The sequence below is a fragment of the Neodiprion virginianus genome, chromosome 6 (assembly GCF_021901495.1).
Source record: "Neodiprion virginianus isolate iyNeoVirg1 chromosome 6, iyNeoVirg1.1, whole genome shotgun sequence".
Classification (NCBI taxonomy): Eukaryota; Metazoa; Arthropoda; class Insecta; order Hymenoptera; family Diprionidae; genus Neodiprion; species Neodiprion virginianus.
In genome coordinates, this window is record NC_060882.1 from 29,260,920 (window position 1) to 29,284,581 (window position 23,662).

Here is a 23,662-nt window from a genome sequence, read left to right on the forward strand (position 1 = left end):
TGCTACTACTACTACTACTACTATTACTATTATTATTACTATTATTATTAATATTATCATTATTGTTATCGTTATTATTATTATTGTTATTATTATTATTGAAATTTTTAGGCCCTGAAGCCGAAACTCCCTAAGGGCCTTACATAAACAAAATACATAATTTTTGATGCAAGTAGAAATAATGATTAACATCTAGAACGAAATAATAATTCAAACGCTACATAACTAACACTATATAGTAATATGCTATTATAATACCACGTGACGGCGACTCCAAGTGAACTGAATTTAAACATAATGAAAAATTATTATTATTATTATTATTATTATTATTATTATTATTAATTTTTTTTCCATTTTTTAAATTTCTTTTTTTTTTTTTTTTCATATCGCATAACTTTTTGTCGTAGTCGAACACGTCATTGTCACCTGTTACACTTGTTGCCTTATATGAATATTGCTAGCTACTTTATAATATGTGTAATACGTGGACTGGTAACATTCCCCGCGGGTAAAAGCGAGACGCGCGATTCAAAAATTATCCAAAAACGATATATTTCACACGAATATATGCGTTAGAAGCGGTAATTTATTCATTCGTTAAATGCATTATGTGTATATACCTATATATACAGAGTCAACTTTTCGTTGAATTGTCTATTTTTATTGTTGGGTTATTTTTTTATCATCACTATTACTAATATTATCGTTATCATTATCTTTATCTTTATCTTTATCTTTATCTTTATCTTTATCTTTATCTTTATCTTTATCTTTATCATTATCATTATCATCATCATCATCATCATCATCATTATTATTATTATTATTATTATTATTATTATTATTCCTGTTTTTGTTGTTGTTGTTGTTGTTGTTGCTGTTGTTATTCTTATTATTATGATTTTCCCTTGTAATAAAAAAATTCAATTCCATTAAAAGAATTGTATTTCCCATTTTCAGGCCAACGAATTCTTCCGTATTATTTCGCTCCCACCAATAATCGCTCGTCTCGCATATCGCGGTTCGCTTCGGCCCTTTGATCGTTGCGTTTTGATACTGTGTGTAGGTATGTATCTAATCGTCTCTCTAGGTTGTAGGTATAACACGTGGGAACGGGTGGTGTTGAGCTTATACAGAATTAAAGAAACTTATTACAAGCATGAAAATAATACAAAGCTGGGCTCCTTTCATTTCACCTACTTCAGCATAACTACCCGTCGTATTTAGTTTTGATTTTCGAACTTATTTCTGGATTCGTTTGTGTTCTTTGGATGAATATTTTTATATTTCGTATCGTTTCAAATATACATGATCCGCGGCGATTCGCCGCCTAAATCGCGATCCTTACTACACAAATCAATTTCACCTATTTCCAAATGTATTGTAGTGCATATGTATGTATATTGTGTGTAGATCGTAGATATATTATATTGATAGCCCTCCTAGTATACCGCGTTTCGTTTCCACAATATTATACTTCCGCTCAGCGGACATATATGTATATAGTATAATATATGTATAATTTGCGATCATTATTCATAACTTATTATTTATATTTATACTCATATTTATGCATATAATATTTTTTTTCTTTTCCTTAAATGTTTTTTCCCCTCTTACTTTATTTTTCCTAATCTAATTCGTGCGGTGTGCATATATATAATATGTACCTATACGTATATGTATTGTATATAGAATTGTCTCTTCTTTCTTTCATCATAATCATATATATATATTTATATATATATATATATAGTCGCGCATGGACGACACTGTGCAATATTGAATTCCTCGTGATTCAACGTTCTTTTTTTTTTTTTTTTTTTTTTTTGAATTTTTTTTTTCCTTTTTTACTTTTATTTTGGGTAATTTTTTGGGTCTTTTTTTCTTATTTTTTTTCTTTCCCTTCTTCACCTCTCCGTAATGGTGATCGCGAGAGAGAAGGAGAGCGGGGAAATTCAAACGCGACTATTTTTCGAGATACGTCGTTGTCGTTTTCGACGCCATAAAAGGAAGAGAAAAAAAAAGGAAAAAAACAACTTCACGCTACGTCGTGACGCCAGATTGCGTTAATGTTGATCATTTGTCCTTTATTCATACATCCAGCTAAAAACGTTTGAATCATTGTAAAAATAATCGGTGCAATAGATTGATCGATTGATTGACTGATGTATTTCACTTGTTTTCTTTGCACCGATTCACCACGATTGGCGAATAAAAGTTTAAATGTGTTTTGTAAGCAAAAAAAAAAAAAAAAAAAAAAATGTCACTGCGTATTTGAATTTCCATTAGGTTCGGTAAAAATACAAATGTTGAAGCAAAAAAAGAGTCAACGAGCGTAGAACCTAATACTACAATAGTTTCTGGTGACGACTCGGCGAGATGTAGGCATAATTCAAATTCTCAGTATACTGCACTATGCAGGAAATATATTTCCATTTTTAATTGCACTTTCCTCGCCTTTGAATTTCTCTGCGCACTGATGGTTGTATATTTATATGATACATAACTAACTAACTAACTAACTAACTAACTACCCGTCTATAGCTAAGGTAAGTAACTAACTACCCAACTAACTACCTAACAAACCATCTAACCAACCGGCCAACCAACTGACTAACCAGTTAACCAACTAACTATAACCACCTAACTATATCGGCTTTCAATACACGTAATTCTTTCTATTATATAATTTATACATATTTTACGCGTGTATTTTAACTATTGCACACAGGCGATTTAGGGGTGCGATGCCTGCGCGACGTTCAGTTTTCAATTCGCAATTTCGGGTGTTGACCAGCGATCGGAGCTACGATTTTAGTTCACATTCAAGTTCGAGGCACGTATTGACACGTAACGGTCGATTAATCGTTACAATAATTAGAAAAAAAAAGAGACGGCGATTTTGCACGAGAGCCGTGAGTTGAAAAAAATTAGCATTTTTCGTCGCAAACGTTTCGCGGGGAGAGAATTGCTGCAGTTCGTATCGACCCCGTATTCAAAGACTCATTCGCTGGGTTAAGATTCAGCGACTCGTTCCAAGTTTTTGTTTCCTTTGCAATAATTTTATTTTATTTCCTATATTTGAGTTTATAAATTCCGTCTTGAATTTTGCGAAACAAATTACAATTACGTGCCTGGATAAAGAAGAAACTACTTCAACACGTCAGATTCAACTTGAACGGTAAAAGAGAATATGACGAATCATGGTATTCAACGTTTTTCTTTTTTTACCAAAGATAAAACGCTTTCCTTCCCTTCAATTTTCTCTTTTCTCCTAAAAAACTACAGGCAAGTGGTCATTCAACACGCCGGTCTCTTGAAATTGCGCTACAACGTGGTTATTACCACAAGTTCAGATTCTACATTATACGAAACTGGCAAGATGCGTATCTCGTTGAATAAAACGGCAGCACCGCACCCCTACGCCGCGTCAAATCATGCACTCATTGTCTGCAGTTACCGATAAACTGGCGCACGTAATATGACAATGGTAATAATAATAACAATAACAATAACAATAATAATAATAATAATGATAATGATAATAGTGGTACAATACGACACAGCATGACGACGATGATAGTCGAATGAGAACGATAATAGTAATAATAATAATAATAATAATAATAATAATGATGATGATGATGATGATGATGATGATAGTGATAGTGATAGTGATAATAATAATAATGATCACAATAATAGTGATAATAATAACAAGAGCGAAAGCAGAGTGTGCAATAATGTCATCAGAAACAACGCTGCGTCTTTGCTCCGTTTTAAAAGAGTCACGGGTTTGTCCGTTGGCATAGTTTGGTGTGTCAGTAGCCAGCCAGCCAGCCTGGCAGCAATGGAACGCGGCTCCGTTCGACCCGCATCCGGAAGCCGTTCTCGGTTCAGCGTCAACGGAAGTCGCGAAGAGACGGGCCTTGGCGGAGGGATGGTTCCTCGGTGTGATCGGCGTCGGTCTCCTTCGCCGGCTCGTCATTTTCCTTCTTCTTTTTCTTCTCCTTCTCCTTCTCATTCTTTTCCTTCTTCTTCTTCTTCTTCTTCTTCTTCTTCGGCGTCGTCGTTGTTGGGCGTACCTATTGCTGGGGAGGGGGAGGGGCTCAAACCGGAAGTGACGTAGCAGTGGTGTCGCTGGCGAGTGCGTGTTTACCATCACACTAGAAGACTAGGCGCCAGCCAGTCCTCATCCGCTAGCTGGACCGCAACCAAGAACACACTTTACCATTTGAACACACAAACGCTGATTAAGTATGGTGTCCGATCTCGAATTTAAATCATTTAGTATTCATCTAATTTACACGCGTGCCCACGTATGTGCAACTATCATTTACCAAAGCTCGCTACTCCGATACCATTCCCCATTTACCATCAAAGAAACAAAACGGGGATTCGAGAAGTTTGCCATTTGGAATTGACAAACACGAGCAAAGAACAAACCGTATAATACTGATGCAAATCGGCACATGACACAACGAACGAGATACGTATATAACTAATGTATATTACAAGTGAGGTATAAAAAATTTTGCGTATTTCGTGCAATATTCTAAATACGCGCAAAGCGCCAAAGCCTGATGGAACGTTTCAAAGCCCGATGCTTGCTCGATAAAGTTTATAGGCTATTCGAATTGTCGAGATAGAATTTGACAGGGAGATCGGTCGGTGCTGCAATTTTTTTTCTATCAAGCTTCGCGTAACTCTTTCCGGGTGGTTAGTTAGTGTATCGAATACGCGACCCCCTCTAGCTGAGCCGACCCTGCGCAGATTCCAATAGGCACTTAATCGAAATTGCCCCACTCGTCACGAGAACACTCTATAACCGTCACGCTCCTCTGATGCAGGGGTATTTTATTTACCTGAGCATTCTCACGCGCGAAACATTCGACTTTGCTTATTGCAGCCTCGACTGTAATTTATCGGTCTGAAACCCCGGACAACCCTTACCCGTATCGTATGGAATTTGCATGAATATAGGATACAAATTTTTCAGAAATCGCGAACCCAAATAAAATAATTTTCACAATTGAACCAGCAACGAAACCATACCACCATAATTACTCAATAATATAAACACACAAACATGCGCGTTAAAGTTAATGTATATTTGCATAGTACGGACATTAGATACACATGCGGATAGGTCTCGAGTGTCCGGCTTCACTTTATTACGAATCTTGAAGACCTCGTATGTAATTGTAATTTATGTCAGAGATAAATTTTTTTTATTCCCTACTACAGGGACCTTTTCTTTTACTATCCTTTACTATTCTCACAAATTCTGAGGTACTGTCGTAAACAAAAGATCAGGACGTCGTCATATTTGTATTTACCGGATTCCGATTAAAGGTTGAAAATATTTCGAATACATGGCGGCTTTTAAGGTGAAATATATTCAATCCGGACACTCGTTACATTATAAAAAACAAAAACCCAGATATTTCATAATATGGTGAACAAAATTCCATTGCAATAAGAATCATGCTGAAAATTCCACGGTGCACGGAGAGAAATTTTTGTCCAAATCCATAATCAACAGAGTTTTTTTTTCCTTCAGTAATGTACGGATTTCCAAACGTATGATAATATCGGAAATAATTAAATAGTGAATGAAAAATTTATAGACAAAAGCGTGCGAATCACAAGACAGTTATCAAACGTATATAAAAAACAAACACATTCCTAACTCGACGAGCCGATACTCCGAGACCCAGACTGATTTTTTTCTCAAGGCATCCCGGTCAAGGTGGGTGAACAAAAAAAAAAAAAAAATAACAACTCCAAGTACGAAATTATTCGACTGAAAAATATACAGTCTGTGCCTCGCAGCCGTCGAATTCAGGGAATTACTTATACGGGGTAGAAACCGACCTGGAACTGTTGCATGGGGTAGGCCATCATCTGGGCGGGCGGGGGCGGGGGTGGTGCTGCCGCCTGGACGCCGGGGGGCGCCGACACGGTGGTTGCGTGGTGCGGGGGAAGCTGAGGGCCTCCGGGAAGTCCCTGGCCCCAACCAGCGGCCGTTCCCGCCGCATGAACACCCATCCCCATCCTGCGGGAGGAAGAAAAAGGGTAAAAACCAAGGACGAGGCGTCTTTGGATACGAAAGTACGACAATCCCGGCGTATAACAATTGAATACCAGCGAATGAACAAATTGTCGAAGTCAAAGTATGTAATCCATAGGTGTGTGTGTGTTTGTGTACTAGATATGTTCTTAAGGGCAGTGAAATCGAATTTCGATTATCGCACCCCTCGAATTGGTTCGAAATAATTTAACGAAACGTTGCATTTCTTTTTCTTCCATATTTACCTACCCCTAAAAATTACAAGAAAAAGTAACGCTTGCTAAGTGTGGGTAAATATGGAGGAGGAAAAAAAAACATACGTAAAATTTTTTTTAAATCATTTCGAACCAATTTTAGGGGTGCGACCATCGAAAATTCAGTTCACTCTTCTCAAGGACATTTCCAATGTATACCCACGGTGATTTTGACATGACGGTTCGTTCGTTCACCGGTATATTTGCCTTACTCGAAAAGTGATCAGATATAGCGGGTAGTATCACGTGTTTCGCTCACCCCATGTATTGGGCCTGTTGGTACCCCGCGAACTGTCCGTAGGTGTAACCCTGCATCCCCTGGAGGAATCCACCTGCGGCCTGCATCTGTGTCGCGGTTGTCGGATACGACTGGGGTGGATACCAGTAGCCGAGCTGTCCGGCACCGCCGATTCCACTTCCGACCCCCGCCACCCCCGCGACACCAGCTGCGGCCGCAGCGGCTGCCGCCGCCGCCGCGTAGTAGGGGTAGGTCGCTGAGGTGAGCGTCTGCGGGGTGAAGGGAAGAGAAGAGAAGAGAGAGAAGTGAGAGGACGTTGAAACGTTGGAACGTTGAAACGTTGAAACGTTCGCAATCACGGTAACTCCTGGATAATTGCGGGTGGAAGAGGAGGAGGAAGGAGGCTAGTGGCGAAACGACCACCCTCCACCCCCCACCTCGACCCCCGGCATCCCGTGGAAAATAAAATTACCGCTCCGTTCTCACCTGTCCGGTTTGCTGGGCGTTGTTCGGATCTCCGCTCTCCTTTCCCCAGCTGCACTTCACCGTCTGTCCGTTTATGTCGGTGTTGTGGACCGCGACTATGGCGTGCGTCGCCGATTCTTTCGTGGAGAACCTGCGGGAGGCGGGGAATGAATTGTATTTATCGATTCTAAAACTTACCAGACTCACATCAATCACGACATCCCTCGTCGTACGGTGTATTTGCCAAGTAATATATTTTTTGCATTATCGAGAACGAGCGGAGAATCGATTCCATTTACGATACCCGTGCACCCCACTGCAGGGTGAAGTGCGTTACGGGTAATTATTCTCGGTTCGGTGTAATTTACGCGATATACAATGTATGTATATGTATACACATATACATGCATAGGTATGTACGTGCCCAAGTAGAAACCGCGGCTTTTTATCATCCCCGCGATTCTTATCTTATCCGAGATTTCTATAATGCGTACGTGACTCAGCGGCTAGACGGTTGTGCCGAAAACCGTAACGTGTCGACGGATTGGAGGGTGAGGGAAGCGCGTAAAAAAAAAGAGCCGTCCGATAGGCGGGCCCCGTTTTTAACGGGGCATTATAAAAGTAATCTGGACTGCACACGCTTGTGCTCTCCGAGAGTTAAGAGTTAATAAAATGTTTCTATTATCGCGGGGGCTAGGAAGGTTCAACCCTGCAGATGGTTGAGTTAAGGGTTCGTTGCGTAAGAGATCGACTTCTTTTCTCTATCTTTCTCTCTCTTTTTCCCGCCGCTGTGCGGGACGTAAAATGGCAAATGGGGAAAAACGGGGTAAGGATGTAATGGCTGGAGGGAAAAGCTCACCCCCGTCCCCGGGGAAAACGGGATACGAACAGACGCGTCGCCCGGCTACCGTGCGGCATTATGAATTGCTATCTGCCGGGCGTCGTATATCGAAATATGTATATCCGAAGGGATCAGAGGTGGCGTTTTTCACTCCGCCTGCTTTTCCTGCCTTCGTGCTCTGTAGCCGGAGCCGCGTCAAGATATACCCAGGCAAAAGAGAGGAAGAGGATGGCGTCCGCCAATTTCCATCGCCAAAGTTCGAATCGTTTCTTATGAGATTTTCCGATGCCGTTTTCATATAACCGAACGTCTGCAGTGTATACACGCGTATAAAGGCGAGGTAACTCCGCGTGAGTCGCCTTTTCTCTCGTACAGCGCGCGTGCCTTTTTACATTATATTCTTACGTCGAATGAAAGGAAAACGTTTTCCATTCGACCAAAAAATCGCATCCCTTGTACGTAATAACTTCTGGGCAATAAATGTCTGGCGATATCGAAACGTTGAATGACTATCGATCCCGAAACGGAGCGTTGCATCAAGACTGTAAGATCGAGCCGCCGGCGGCCGTTGACTCGGCTAGTCGTTGAATACGCGAATATTAGCGTTCGCTAATTAAAACTATGCCGGCTGCCCGACGACGGTTCGCGAAAAATAGCGGGTGAAGTTCGAGAGTAAAGGGCGAGTCGCGGGGTCGGGAAATTTCGCGGTCTGCAAATTGAGCGGTGGTGTACCTACCCACGGATGCCGGCATTCGGCGAGCCGAGGGTGACTGGCTAATTCGTTGATTAAAAATTCAAATGAACCTGGAAGACTGAGTTTCGCTCGGTGGAAGGATACGTGCATGATTCGCGGGAACTCCGGAGGGGGAGGGGGGGGGGGGGGGTGAAGGGAGGCAAAAAAAAATCGCTCAATTCGTTTCAAAATCACGGGCTGGACGGGACACGGACGGGGGCGATGTGCGAAAAAGTTTGAAAGAGTCGGAAAATAAGGCGCGCGAGTTCTTGCCGGGGGCGCGAAAAAGGATCCCGGCCGCTTCAAAGTGGCCGCAGGTCTGACGGATACCCGGACTTTTGTGTCCGGGCTGCGAGGGTTTGTTGGGGGTTGTTTGTTTGTTCTCTGTGCGCGGGGGCGGTTTTATTCAACTTTTCCGCATCGGGGTTGAGGCGGGGAATTAAAAGCCGACGAATCGCAGGTGAAACTCTTGGCATCCGAAAGGGGGAAATTGTACGTCGATTTGCAGTGCATATAAGCGACGTTTGTACGACGAACGGTAATTATTCTGGGCAGCCGAGCGCGAGCCATTTCTTTGTACGCGGAAATGGGCCGAGAGTGGAGGGAAATTGACATTCATATAGAACGGAAAAAGCTCGGAGTTACTTCGGCCGAGGCGCTCTCCCGAGTTCTTTTCTTCTTTAACCTTTTCTTTTTCACCCTCCTCACTTGCCTTTCCTTGTACCGGGGCGAATCACTCCCGAGGAAATTGATCCGGGTGTTCGAATCTGTTGCAAACGTCAACGTTCAATCGACGAAACGATCATCGCTAGGGGAGGAGAGCGAACGACGACGTTTGCTGTCTGCGGTTACGCGCCTCTGCGATTTTTACTTCACTCGCGAAAAATTGGCGCGGGTAATTGATGCTCTGTAGATTTGATCGAATGCGGAAATTACGAAGCGGAGCACTAACCGAACCCGAATATTGTGCGGGTAGAAAATTTAACACGTAATTATAGACATTTAATTTCACTCGGTTACTAATTAAACAGGCTCGATAGTCAATGGCGGAATTTCAACCGGTTATACACGAATGACCGAGTGGCAATCAACGATGGAATTTCACCTGCTTGATATTTGGTGGAATGATCACAGAGTGGTGAAATAACGCGGGGGATCGGGATATTATTTTCGATGAGAAATGAACCGCGGCGTTTAATCAGAAGTACGAGGTTCCGGCCCAATTGCAAATCGAACAACATCGAGTAGCTGCTGCGGTTCTAACAACGCGAGAATTGAAGAGGTTGAAATCGACGTAATCAAATACCGTATTCGAATTTTAATAAATCATCGTAAGCCCTCGTCTACGTTGAAGCAGACGCGCGTGCCGCGCGTGTGTCGGTGAATTGGCTCAAACGCGACTTTCACGCGGTAAAAAACCCCGGCGTGCACACACGCGTCGATCGATTCGCGAGCGGGGGATGTTACGTAGAATTAAATAAAAGCGAACCCTTACTCGTAATTGAATTATCAACTTTACCGCGTTATCAGGGCTTTCAGTCTACCCGGCCGCGTTGAAAATGAGAAAGTGAGAAAAGAAGAAAAAAGAAAAACAAAACGCCACCGACAATTTATCCATACAATCAACAACATTCCCGCCGATCGATAAAACTCGAATTTCAAACGTCTACTTTGCGATTAGACCATGCACATACCTATTATACCGCACGTTTCTGAATAGGTCACTGTGTAATTTGCTAATGGCGAGCATATTCCGTGACAGACATACGTATATGTTCGTATATCGAATGCTCGCGGCGCGTGTCTTACGGGTTAGTCACGGCGAAAAAAGAATCGCGTCGACGAACCCCTTGAGACGAATTGATTCTTGTTCTTGAATTTTGTAAACACGTGATCTTACCTATAATGTTTGGCACGCGGTTGGTATGAAAAATTAGCTGCTTTTGGTAGATACGGCATGGAATTTTTGGAAGATAACCGTTTCGACGAATCGAATGCTTACAAAGACATCCGCCACATCCGTCACATATTTCGTTCCGAGAGTTTCCAGCCCCTGAAAAAATGTGCGATCCGTGGTGTAAAAATAGCAAACGAATCGACTCCCGTAGAGCCAAGGAGAAAGAACGAAGCCAAGACTCTCGAGACTTCGGGACTTTGGTTAACTCGTCGGTGTGAGGGGGGGGGGGGGGGGGGGGGGCGGTAAGAGCATGCATGGGCACATACGGACCGTAAATCGTGGTGATCGCTTCTAGGCTCGTGCCTCCGCTTTGCGGCGGCGGTCGCGTGTGTCCGGCTTGCGTTGGTGGTCGTGGGGATCGCGGTGCAAATTGATAGTCCGTGCAGATCGTGATCCAGCACGTGAATCCTCGAGGAACCGAGCCGGAAGGTATCCCTGGAGTTATACGATATCGCGTATCAAGCTACACCGAAACTAAGTACGGAATCGACCAATAAATGCACCGCGATGGCCGATTCATCTCGAAAGATTAAGGGCAGACGTACGCAGAATCAGTTACGATCTACAACCCCCACAGAGATTTACGCCGTTCGCTTACGCGGTTCCCTTCCTCATTCCGTCAATCGCCGACGTTATTACGCGATAAATTCTTTTCACATACCGAACGACGAGGGATGAATGTATGAAAAATCAAGGTAACACAACGTACGCATGTTGAAATATTATTATATTCACAATGTTATTCCACTCACCTGACAAACGCGTATCCCTTATCCTTGAAGACGCGTATCTCCTGTATGGAGCCGAAGGGCGAAAAGGTTTTCTGCATGAGTTCTTCGGTGAGACCGTTTGTGAGGCCTCCGCAGTAGACGGTGCAGTTTGTGGGGCTGCTTTGATTATAAACTTCGTCGAAAGTGAGCGGCTTTGAGTTTGCTGTAAGCAGGGGAACAACTACCTCTTAGCTGATATTCCGAGTAGGTCGGTTGGTAAAACCTCGGATGACTCGCCGGCTCGCCAAACGCCAAAGCCAGACGCTTTCGCCCCCCCCCCCCTTCATCCGCCTTCTTTTCATCTCTCGTCAATTTTTTATCCCCCCCCCCCCCCCTCGATCACTGCTTTCAAATCGCGCATCTTACGGCACGAAAGTTTCGTTAAACGAAGACATCGCCGGTGAATCCCTTTCCCTCCCTTTGTTTTCTCCTCGAGTGAAGCGGCGTCGCGTCGGGCATCGGCGTTGCGTGACGCTTGCGAGGGAGGCTGGTTTCGTTTGGTTCGGTTATAGGCAAAGCGTGTATTATGGGTATGTACGCCGGCCCGTAAGTATATAAGACAAAGTGCCGGGGATTCCCGGCACACGCATGCCCGGGTGTACATACCCGACTACACGCGTACAAACACAAACACACGCGCGCGCGCGCGAAATGCGATAAATTCAAGAGCGAAGACGACCCCGACCACCGTCTTGTACAGTGTACGTAACCACCGCAGGTATACGTGCATTACGTGGATACATCTACGTGTACTCGATGTTATACTCTATCTTGGAAATTCTCAAGTTATTATTTAGCCCGAAATTGCGCGGGTGGATGATACCGTGCGTGCGATGCGCACGTAAAGATTAGCCGAGTCACCTACCTGCGATCTTCGTGCGTATTAATAATATATGTTAAGTATTTGTGTCAAAATTTCTTATCATTTCTATTACGTTATTCCAGTTCTTTATACGCATCGTAGATGTATATCGTACCGAGGTAGGACTGACTCTGGGTCACGTCTACACCCCTGAATTCATCGCTGGCCCGATATAATGTATACGGTATACGTTATGCGGTTATATATAGTGCTCAGAAGCGTGTTAATATTATAAATTGCAACTATGATAATTATTATTCGATACTATATAGAATATTGGACGAAAAAGTGTTATTTAAATTTTATAATTGTGGAGAAAAAAATAAATTTTATGTACCAATTATTTTCAAGAGCATATCACACAGAGGTGGAAAAGACGAAGGAGACAGAAAATTCGAATTGAAAACGAAATCAAAATACTACGTAATTGCAGAAAGACGTACGATATGTATTATGTATACCTATGTACATACACAGAGAGACAGAGAGAGAGACAGAGAGAGAAAGAAGAAAACGATAGTAATGAAAAGTCAATCAACGATGTATAAAATACGATACTATATAAATATACTTGGACGAAACGTTCACAGTATACACAAATTTCCATACAGTTATACACACAGTATGGGCTCAATGCCTAATTACATGTACATACTATACACACTATGTGACAATACATACAGAATAAAATATGTTAGTGGGTAGACACAATAATGATACATATATTTAGGTAAGAAAATGATCGAGGAATATGCTTGAAAAGAGAGAAAATAAAATCTGAAAAAAACAAACAAAAAATGATTGAGTAAAATACGAAAGAAACGAAACGATAATGAAAAGAAATAATCGTTTTCGTAAACTAGGAGAGTAAATCGTACTCACTAGAAATTCTCGGCATCATCCTTACGTATATTGTATTATCCAAATAGCTGTACTTGTTGTATACGTATAATTAACGAGCGAGATCCCAGTCAATATTATGCCGGGTGTCTAGCTGGGTAGTTACTAATTCCTCTATTTCCATCTACGCACGCGGCTGAAGAACGCTGAGTGGTTATACACAGACTCTACTAAATCCACATCACTCTGTGTGAACGGAAGAGACGTGTACACGTATATATATATAATGTATACGTATCACCTGTGCGATGAAGAGAGTGCAGGGACGGGAGGTAGAGAAAGAGAACGGAGGAAAAAGAAAAGCAGAAAGGGAAAAAGTGAAAAAAAAAGGGAACGAGATGTAAGCGAAGGGTGGCAAGGAGGGAGAGAAATAGCGAAAAAAAAGAACGCTGAACAAAACTCGGCGCAGAGAGAATTCATGATGAGGGTAAAACCACCCTCGTCGGTTTCAAAGGTCTCCCATATAACCCTGGCTACATCCACTGGAGCGCTTACAACACACTATAACGCGGTGTTATATACGCCTAGAACCCGCGTATGCCATCAAGTATAACGTAGTGAATCTGCACACGAGAATCTATGCATATCCCTGCTTCTATATTCAACCGTGCAGCAACGCCGGCTATAAGGTACTCTGACGTAAGGGCGGAAGTACACGCGCCTCTCTCCGTGTTCCAGACGTAGACTGCACCCGCTGCATATTTAACCTCTATACTCGTATCTGCGCCGAGAAAAGATGATGGTACACGATTCTGAGTGAAAAACTTGACGATTGTTATACCTGCATCAACCGGTTTTTACGCCATTCGAATACCTGTCGACTTTTCGTCGCGCAATTTTTTTCTCCTTCATTCGAGATGGCGATACTTTTTCAATCTCGCCAATCTTCACCCCGACTCGCCGTTTTAAGGTCAGCGGATCGGTTTTTTATCTTGGAATTTTTTCGAAACCACATTTTAATCATTCTTTGGCTAACGTTCGCAATGACTTTCCGATCAATTTTTGAACTCCGGCGATTTGTCACATCGACAGACTTGGCAAATATATTTAGTCCAAGTTTAAATTAAATCAGATAGGATTGCAAGAATATTTTAACTATCTTCACCAGCACTATGTCGAATTCCTCATTTTGAAAGAAGAAAATTTTTTTTTTCTGTTCATCAGGGAGAATAATCATCGAGTGAAAATTTGAGGAAACAGGCGTGTTAAAGCCCCTAAAATCCCCCCCCCCCACCCCGGGGATCAGCTAGCTCGGTACACGGGTGCTCGTTTAACGCTGCAACGAGCTGGATGTCCGTAGAGCCGAGCGGGTCGTTTGTTATCTCGGTTTCAGGTATGTCGGTCGTCGCTCCATGTCACGGGAAGATGAAGCTCTCCGCTCGAGCCCGCCGACAAGAGTTTCCTGGGCGAGGGCGCGTGTGGCCGGCCTATATCCACATCCACCCCATTAGGCAGCTGATTACACGGACATCCCGTCCGCGCGGGGTGACGCGACACGCGGCGATGCACCGACGTAGATTACCCACCCCCACCCCTATCCCCCATCCCCGCAGTCAGCTGCCGCGAGTCTATAACTTTCAGGGGGTGTCCGCCAGTAGGAATACAAGAGGGATTTTGGGTCCAGATTCCTACTATCGACACTTACCGGCATCTTGCCCAGACTCAAGCCTTTCTCCGTTATACCTTGACCGTTGGTAGGAGGTAAGACAGTGAGATTGTTGGTAAAGCAGCGTGATTTTGACCACCGGTCGATAAAGTTGTCGACAAGACGGTGTGGTTCGAATTTCGGTAGATGACATTGTTGGTAAGGCAGCCCGATTGTGACCTTCGTGTAGGTACAGCAGGAGTCGATTACTGTAACGTCATCGAGGAGAAGGGTTCGAGTCCGAATGAGACGTCGTCAAGGGTCGGCAGTAAGAATCTTGACCCAGAACCCCCCTCGTATCGCTACTTCCACCTCTTATTTTTCGCTTTCGGTCATCCGCTACACCTAGTTTCGATTTTTCGAACCCGCGGGGGGATGAAAGGCAGGGCGTGTATTTGATGACGAAGTCCGTCCGTCGGGCAAGGTGAATTATTTGAGTTCTGGTAGGCGAGGGTCGTGTGTCGGGGGCGGCAGGGGCGGTGCTCGTAACTTATCGGGAACTTGTCGCGCGGCCGCAAATGCACGGATATGAGCGGAAAGAGAGCGTAGAGATAGCGAGTGGGGCGGGGTGAAATGACGGGGGCGATGATGCGGAGGCACGCGCGCTTACTTTTATGGGGATTCGTATGGGGCGTGAAACCCGAACCGGAAACGCGTGCACGCGCCGAAACCCGAGCACTCTGTAGCAGCCACAGCGAGCAATAAAGTAACGGATCACAAATTCTGATATCTAGGCAGGTATTATACACGCTTCTTGTGCTCCGATATCGATTCTGTTGAAATACAAATTTCCGTACAGGAATGTATAGCCGGAGGAGGCACTATAACGCGAGATTAGGGGCCATTCAAATATTTTGTCACGTTTTTTTTCGCGGCGGGGTTTCAGGAAAGAGGATTTCTCAATAACGACCCGGTGATTTAGGCAACTTACGGCCGGGGAGGGGGAACGAAATTTGTTGTTCTACACTCCGTTGCCGCGTGAAAATGAGATAAAGAAAATTTTTTTTCAACTCGTGAAAATTCGTTTTACGATTTTAGCGTCTCAATTTTAACGCAATATCACGTGAGCGCCGTTTAACTGCGTTGTCGAAGTTGATCGGGTTGACAGAGCAATTTCTCGATAAGGAAGAAGAAAAATGTGTATAACAATGGAAGAACCGATGCAACTTTCGTTGCAAGAGATTCGATTTTTAACGAGATTTTTACTCGATCAACGGAACGGAATACGAAAGAAAAAGAAATACAGGGTTGATTTTTATTAAAGATAAAATGAATAACCGAAAGAAAGCGTAACAAGCAAAAAATCTATATGAACCGACGTTTCATATGCAACGCGCGTAAAATATACATCTCCTTTCACAATATTTCACGATATTATACACAGATATACGCGTGTGCGTCTGTATGTATGCTTACGTCAGATTGCACCATTACCTGACATCTGAAGATTGACGTCCAAGTGTCGATGCGAGCATGAAAAAGTGGGCTGAAAATTAGTCATATTCGTACCTACGTACGCATACAGATATCCACGCACACCCGCTTACGCGTGCGTATGAAAAATTGGCGAAATTTTGACGCGGAGGTAAGAAGCAAAAAAAAAACATCGAAGCAGACGTCACATTACTCGCGTTACACGTTTGAGCTTGTAAAAAGGTGGAATAACACGTGTAAATAAAATACCGTCGCTGTGAGTACTTTGACAAGTGAACGAAAGATCGTATCCTTTGATGTGATTTGAAATTGGCTTATTTTATTCTTCAAAAAATTACGTGCACAGATAATCAATCTAATATTGTCAATTAACCGCGAGTTTCATACGCTGTCCTATAATTAAGGAGGAAAAGAGGAACTTTGTAGGAATAAAATGCATCTCCGACAGCTTCCGGGGCTGGCGTTGTAGGTAAGCCACAGGTATGTAGGTACATGCAACGCACCGCATCCCTCGACTCCGGCACGTTGACGTTGTTCAAGCGGAACGATTTTCGCGGCGTCGCGCCCAATCGAACCGCCACACCTTCTGATTGATATTAATTGGAAATCACCCGCTCGCTGCACCCCGACTCACACGTCGTTCGCCCATTTGTTCAACACTTTGATCACACCCGGCTTCCGGTCGACCGCAGCCTCGGTTCGCTAGTCGATCGAGTAATTCTAAAACGGCCCTATTGCGACAGGTAGCGGTTATCCTTTTCCACCTTGCTTCGCGCTGCCGAATCTGCTTTTTATTCATATTTTGAAAGAAGAGATTGTGTGGAAAATAATTGATTTTTGTAAACGACGATCAAATTGTTTCTCACGGTAGTTTTCGTAAACTATTTCCTCTTTTTGCTTTCTACATTTCTCTTCCTGAATATTATTGCACGTTGTAACAAACGGGGCGACCTTTTTGCGAGTCTTTTTATGAAGAACGTAGAAGAAAAAATTCGGAATGAAAATATTCCTTACCCGTTACCTTCCTTATTCTGTAACCCTTGGATTTCACCAATTTAATTCTCGTATCAGGAACATGCGCGCAAGATATTGTATGTGACCGATGCCGTTACATTCATAAAAAGTGAACGAGTAAGATGAAGAAAAAATTATAACATAAGTGTTATACGTACAAGGTAGTATAGTATTAATTATGAAGCATGCGGTTATACGAAGCCAATTGATACAATACGTATTTTGAAAAGAATAAATTACCACTCAGAGGACTATCAATTTCCTGTATGAAACATGACAAATCAACCGACTCTGGCTCGTCAATATAACGATGATGATAATAATATATCGAAAAAATATAAGTCTAAAAAACATACAACGTCTGCGTATACGTATCCGATATACCTAGTATATAATTCAGCACCCGTCATAAGTTACAGAGTAAGATGCGAATAGGTAAATGTTCCGGATTTGAATAAAGTGTATCCGATTGAGTGGAAAAAAGAGTTCGGAGAAAAATAAAAATAACAGAAGACCGAGGGACGATTACAGAAGTGACAAAAAACAAACGTAAGAAAAGTATTAACGATGTAACCCGTCGGTTGATTAAAAAATAGATGTGGCGTTGACTTGAAACAAATTCACTGTCGTTTGTAAGTAAGGTAGAGATGTAACGTGTTGAATATGTCTCGCCAGAAATTCATCGATAATGTAAATAAATATGTGTGCATCTATCAAAGTGAATGGAAATTGATTCAACTTCGTATGGTAAATAACTAATAGGTATAGTATAACTAATAACAATGAATAATATAAATATCGAGACCAAAATAAGTAATACATACAGTATGTAAAAATGATATAATAATAGTAATGGTAATGATAATAATAATAATAATAATAATAATAATAATAAAATTTAGAGATAATATAGTACAATGTAAGAGTATAAATAGAAGGATATTCAAGTTAAACAATTAAGAGAGTATAAAAATAATTAGGTAAGTATATAATAAGTGAGTAAATAAGTGAGTTAGTGAGTATAAGTAGATCTTCATCTAATATAATAGCAACGACGATGATGATGATGATGATGATGATTTTAATAGTAATAATAACAATAATAATAATAATAATGATAATAATGATAATAATAATATTAATAATAATAATAATAATAATAAGGACAAATGAGAGTTTCAAGATAGCGTTTTGAATTTTTGATTAATTTTGTTTGTTTTTGTTTTTGGTACACTTACACACTTGCTAAATCCCACCCTCTCTTTCATAGTTATCTCCTTAACTCCTGCAAACACCCTCCTGCAAAATATCCTGATTAAAACGAAGTGTCGATAAAGTTTTATTTATTTTCACATCATTCGATTTCTTCGTTTTTCATACTCGAATCGATCAACTTTCAATTTCTCCTCCTGTTTTTTCCTGAGTACTTTATACTGTAAATTTTCTCTCTTACAATCCCTCGCATTCGATATCTCGCATACTCTATTTCGTCCAAAAATGTCATCGAATGAAAAACCATCGCAGCCTCGCCAAAGCGATCAACGTATATTTCGGATTCCGAGGTCAGCGGGTAAAATCGCGCAATTCCACATTTTCCGCACACTGATACGTTAATTTCAACTCCATGCCGAGAACGTTGCGGATATTTCGTAAATTGAATATCGCCTCATTACCGCGGGTCTTTCCGCACGTCCAACACCGCGTATAATGTAACCGTATCACGGTCGTTTCTTTTTATCTTCAAACTCGCGGTGAATCTTCAATGAAGAAAAATATCACCGATAACGCGACCCACGTAGGATCGATATATAAGTTATATATATTTGTATGCACGTCTCTACGTGTGCGTTACACAGACGCAGCCTGTATTGCTTCACGTCCCCGGAAAGAAGCGGTTCGAACAATTCAACGAAACGACGACCCTGTTGTGTCAGCTGCGGGCTGCGGTATCGTATACAGGTATAATACAATGTCAACGGAGCAATTTTATCGTCCCGATATACTAACGATAAGATCTATTCCACAAAGCCTTAAATTCCTTACCACTCACTGGCTATACACGGGGTGAATTCCTATCGTAAGAAATTTCACCGCAATTTATGCCGCTGAAACTTTTACTCTTCTTCGATAAATATTTTTATTACTTCCTGTCTCTTTGCACTCTCCTTTCAATCTCTGATCAAGATAAGCGATTATAGTTTGAATTAAATGGTCTGGGAATTATCAGTGAGATTTTTTCTTTCATGGATACATGCGGAAGTTGTGAAGAATTTTTCTTTAACACACATGATTCGAGATCTGAAAGTCGATTCGAACCTTTGGAAGCGTTGAAAATACCCTGAGATGTGAAATTTGAAAAATTTGAATTAAATAAATAGCGAAGAGGTCAAAAAACGTCAAGAAAAGGAAGACGATTCGTTTGACTTAATTTATTATAGTTATTTTTGTTCCGACATACGTATTCTCGACATTTATTCTCAAACACTTGGGTACTCGAAACTCGTAAAGAGAAACGCTGCTACGGTACATCGCGAGGTTCTGGCTAAAGTTAGTGTTCCGGCGAATTTGAGTAAGGCTGAGGAATTATTTCTTGGCACGCAGAATCGAAGTAGCGTCATTGTCCACGAAAATGTATCGAGATACTTCGTTGACGTTGGACCTTAAATAACTTTTGAATGATTAGATTTATTGTAAAATGATACGAGACCATTTTCGCAGATCGTTCAATTCCCTACAAACATACGTTATGATTTTATTACTACACTAACGCATTGACGAGTTGTAAAATTCCAAAGTTGTAAAAGAAACTTTCCCATGTTGATCAAATGGGAAATAGAAAATCGCGATGATACGTCTCTAAATATTAATGTCAAGAGCTCAAACTTGAACAGCATTCGTTTTTCGTAATTTGGAAAAATATTTTTTAGTTGAATTTTGAAAAAAAAAGCCCCTTCTTTTGATTCGTTCCGATTTTTGTACACAATATACATGAGTGTGTGTGCGTTTAAGAGATACTATAAGTTGTGTAATGAATCGTTTAAAACTGTGCAACACACATTCATGCAAGATATTATAGAATATTGACCGATAACATAATTAAAACAAGACAAAAGATAGAGAAGAATCTCGAGTTACGTACTCAACTACTTACACTAAAGAATGGTAAAATTCTCAGGTGTTTGAAACTTGGCAGACTTTCAAATTTCGCAACAGAGGCAACCCAGCGCGAAATAAAATTGTCATCGGTGAGAGATTCTAAATGATTGTACCGAGAGTTATGTAGTAATTGAAAGAGCAAAGTTGTAAAGGGAGAAAATTGAAAATTGACACATGAGAAAAAAAAAAAGAAAATGAGAAAACGCGGTCCAGGCGTAAGTGACGGAGAGAGAGAGAGAGAGAGAGAGAGAGAGAAAATCAGAGAGAGATAGACAGACAGGCAGGATTTGAGTAACGAGTGAGTAAACGAAGCAAGGGACCGGACGGTCGGCCGTTGGGTTTAAGGGATGGACGGCAGGCGGTGACGGCTGACGGAGAAACGTGGTAGCCTAGCTGGTACCGCGGATGAGAAAAGACGTAGAAACAAACGGCCGAGTAAACAAGTAAACGCACAGACAAACAAGCAAACAAACGAACGAATGAACAAACAAACAAACAGACGAGCAAACGAACAAACGGAGCGGTAAATAATAGCGCTTAACGGGGGTCCAAAAAAGGGGGGGCCGAGACCAGGGGGCGAAACACATTCGCAGCCCTTATGCGGGGGCGCGAAATCGTCGCGGAACGATACCTGCGCGAAAATTACACGGAAAGTTTAACGGCCGGGGTTACTTTGCTCTCCTGGCAAGAAACTCGTAGGATGGGGATGGGGATGGGGGCACGTCTTTATTAGGGTTGATAATGTCTCCGCTGCTGAGCGCGCCTGTTTATTTCGTAGCGCAAGCTCGCTCTGTTTTCTTGAGATACGTAGGTATGTTTCACCGTGAACGCGACGCGACGTGCGGCCGTTCCGGCGCGGTCTAACCTCTCCCTCTCCCCCCCTACCCTCCTCCGCCCGTCTCGTAACCCTTACTTACCAAACTTCCGTGAGTTTCTATCCCCTACGGCAATAACGGAGACAATGGAAATAAACAATGTTTTAATGCCACCCCCGTCACACCGCCAAGTTCACCCGATTCAACCCCCGCGTAGCACGCATGTAGCCTTGGGCCCAATTCGTAACAAGCTCGACGAATTTTCGGTACCGAAATTGAGGCGAGGTATTTTATTCAATCTGAAAAGTAGAACTCAGTTTTGGCGTAACTCTGACATTTGTGTCGTTGAAGGTTTTCCACGTTCTTCATTATTAATGGGAGTGAAGCAGGTATCGCAACCACGTGGGTAATTAGTTCTGAAAATTGTTATTTAAGTGAGTTGAAAACGGAGGTGAGTTGAATACCTTCGTGCCTTTTAAACCAGCCGATGAATTTATTTGCAGGTACACGTATATTATGGGTATAAAGCGTAAAGCTATTCTCGAGTGAAAAGTGGCGAAGGAAAAGTTTTATTTACCGTGAACAAACGTTCGCTTGAAAGGGTAGCGATGCAAATAAACGATTAAGTAGATTTCAACTCGGGGCTTTCATTCTCGTTGACATTTCACAGTCCGGGTCTCGCCGCAACCACACCTAGCCCGTAGGCAGGTGCTCTCTGACCCTACGATTCGTGAATTTCAAAATTGTTTCGAATCAGTTCTCTGTACAATCAATGCTCTTCAGACTTTAGCGGCTAAACATTCTATAGTGACAGTTGTTTTGTCTCCTTGTTCCCACTCTTTAGCCTCTGTTGATGGCAGGGTCTCTAAATTTATTTGATTTTGACTAATTTTTTTTTTTTTTTTATCGATAACCTGTCTTTGTTGCCGATATCGTGTTCAACCTATTAGCGAAAACTACTATCCGGTGGCTTTGTCGAGACAATTTAAGAGGTGGCATGCTAACCGCAAATACTCGGTTTGTAAAACCTGTTTGAATTGGTAAAGTTTTAAGTTCTAAACGTTGAAGTCGAATCGTCAGGATAAAACTGGAGGGACACATGATTCGAAAACTAGAAATCACCAGCAACAAGACTGTGCACCATGGGTTATTCTCAAAGAAATAGATTATTGAAATACATTCAGTCGTGACAAAGATGGATCGTCAAACGTAAATCAAATCATCGTTTCAATTTCGTAAGATAATTAGCCATTGTGCAGGAGGAATCTCGACAGAGTTTCTTCGCGAGCTCTATATAGATAGTCTCTTTCGCGAGAGTTGACGTTGAAAACGATTTCCGCACGTGGGTGTAATTTGATGAAAAATGAGAATATGTATGATGCTAAGAAAGTGAGAGAGAGAGAGAGAGAGAGAGAGAGAGAGAGAGAGAGAGAAAGATGGAGAGTCGACGCGAAGCAGGTGAAACGTGCGACGACCAATTCGTCAGCAATTTGGTTAAAACGTTGCCGGTAATATCGAAAATGCTTACGCGACGAAGAGGCGTAGGATAAGAAGGGATAAAAGAAGGAAGAAAACGTTTGACATATTGTCAGTTGGAGAATGATTTGACAAAATAGGTGCCTTTCATCAAACATCCCGGGCGTGACTTAGGTGGCACGTAAAAAGATGGATTCTAAAATATCTCTTGGGGTGTCGGGCTGTGCCTGTGTCGCATAAATCTTTTCCACCCCTCGCGCGAACCTGGATAACGGCCGCTTCATTCCCAGTCCGAAATTCTTTCACGCGTGGCTCGAGTTCCCGGTTCCCGGTTCCCGGCGCTATGACGACTGGGAAAAGAGGAAAAATACCGAGGAAAAATTTCACTCGGTGAAACCCTCAGCGTGAATCTCTATACGTACAGCGAAGTACACCCTGTATTATCGGGGCGAAGGACTTTCTCTCTCTCTCTCCAACTCTCCGCACTACCTGCAGCAAAGATTTGTGGTCTCGGCATAAATTGGGGCATATATTCACCCTTCCACTTTCCTAATAGATTGGCGCCCTCAATAAAGGGGTTGCCTTCGATGTCCCCTCCGCAACTCTGTGTTGTGTTCGTATTTCCACGTACGCAGGCCTGATTTGATACATCAATGCACACAAGCCGTTTTCTATAACAGTCAAACAGACCGTGGCAAGGTTATTCATACTCGGAAGACGTTGATATTCTATAGTCAATACAAACGTTTCCGTTCCGAAATATTTTCTCCGATATCGCGCACGATATATCAAACTGAGGTAAAATTTTTGAATAATAAATTTTTACCGAGACATGCAACTCGGAGAATAATATTCCAAACGTGATATTCTTAACCGTACGTATACAAATATACACGTCCAACGAGGGTGCGGAGGAAAAGAATAAAACTATGAAAAGCCCGTGCAATTTTTATCACCATCCTTTTTCTCCCGACGCGACGGGGAAAATAAACAGAGGGTGGTCACGCGTGTCGCCATTCTCCT

At 42.2% G+C, this 23,662-nt stretch overlaps 1 protein-coding gene across 7 annotated transcripts in view; it reads right to left on the bottom strand.

Moving 5' to 3' along the window:
• Nucleotides 1-1,838: 1,838 nt before the first annotated feature.
• Nucleotides 1,839-23,662, bottom strand: part of LOC124308109 (nucleolysin TIAR) — a 295,980-nt gene continuing 274,156 nt past the window's right edge. For 6 of the 7 annotated variants that reach the window (XM_046770485.1, XM_046770479.1, XM_046770484.1 and 3 more), the window contains 5 exons: nucleotides 11,320-11,500; nucleotides 7,058-7,187; nucleotides 6,593-6,840; nucleotides 5,884-6,064; nucleotides 1,839-4,209 (listed from right to left, as the gene is read on the bottom strand). In XM_046770485.1, coding sequence (XP_046626441.1) covers nucleotides 4,168-4,209; nucleotides 5,884-6,064; nucleotides 6,593-6,840; nucleotides 7,058-7,187; nucleotides 11,320-11,500 — 782 coding nt within the window. In that variant the 3' untranslated portion in view covers nucleotides 1,839-4,167. Of the gene's footprint in view, nucleotides 4,232-5,883; nucleotides 6,065-6,592; nucleotides 6,841-7,057; nucleotides 7,188-11,319; nucleotides 11,501-23,662 lie in introns of all 7 variants that reach the window. The other variant, XM_046770480.1, reaches the window with a different exon arrangement.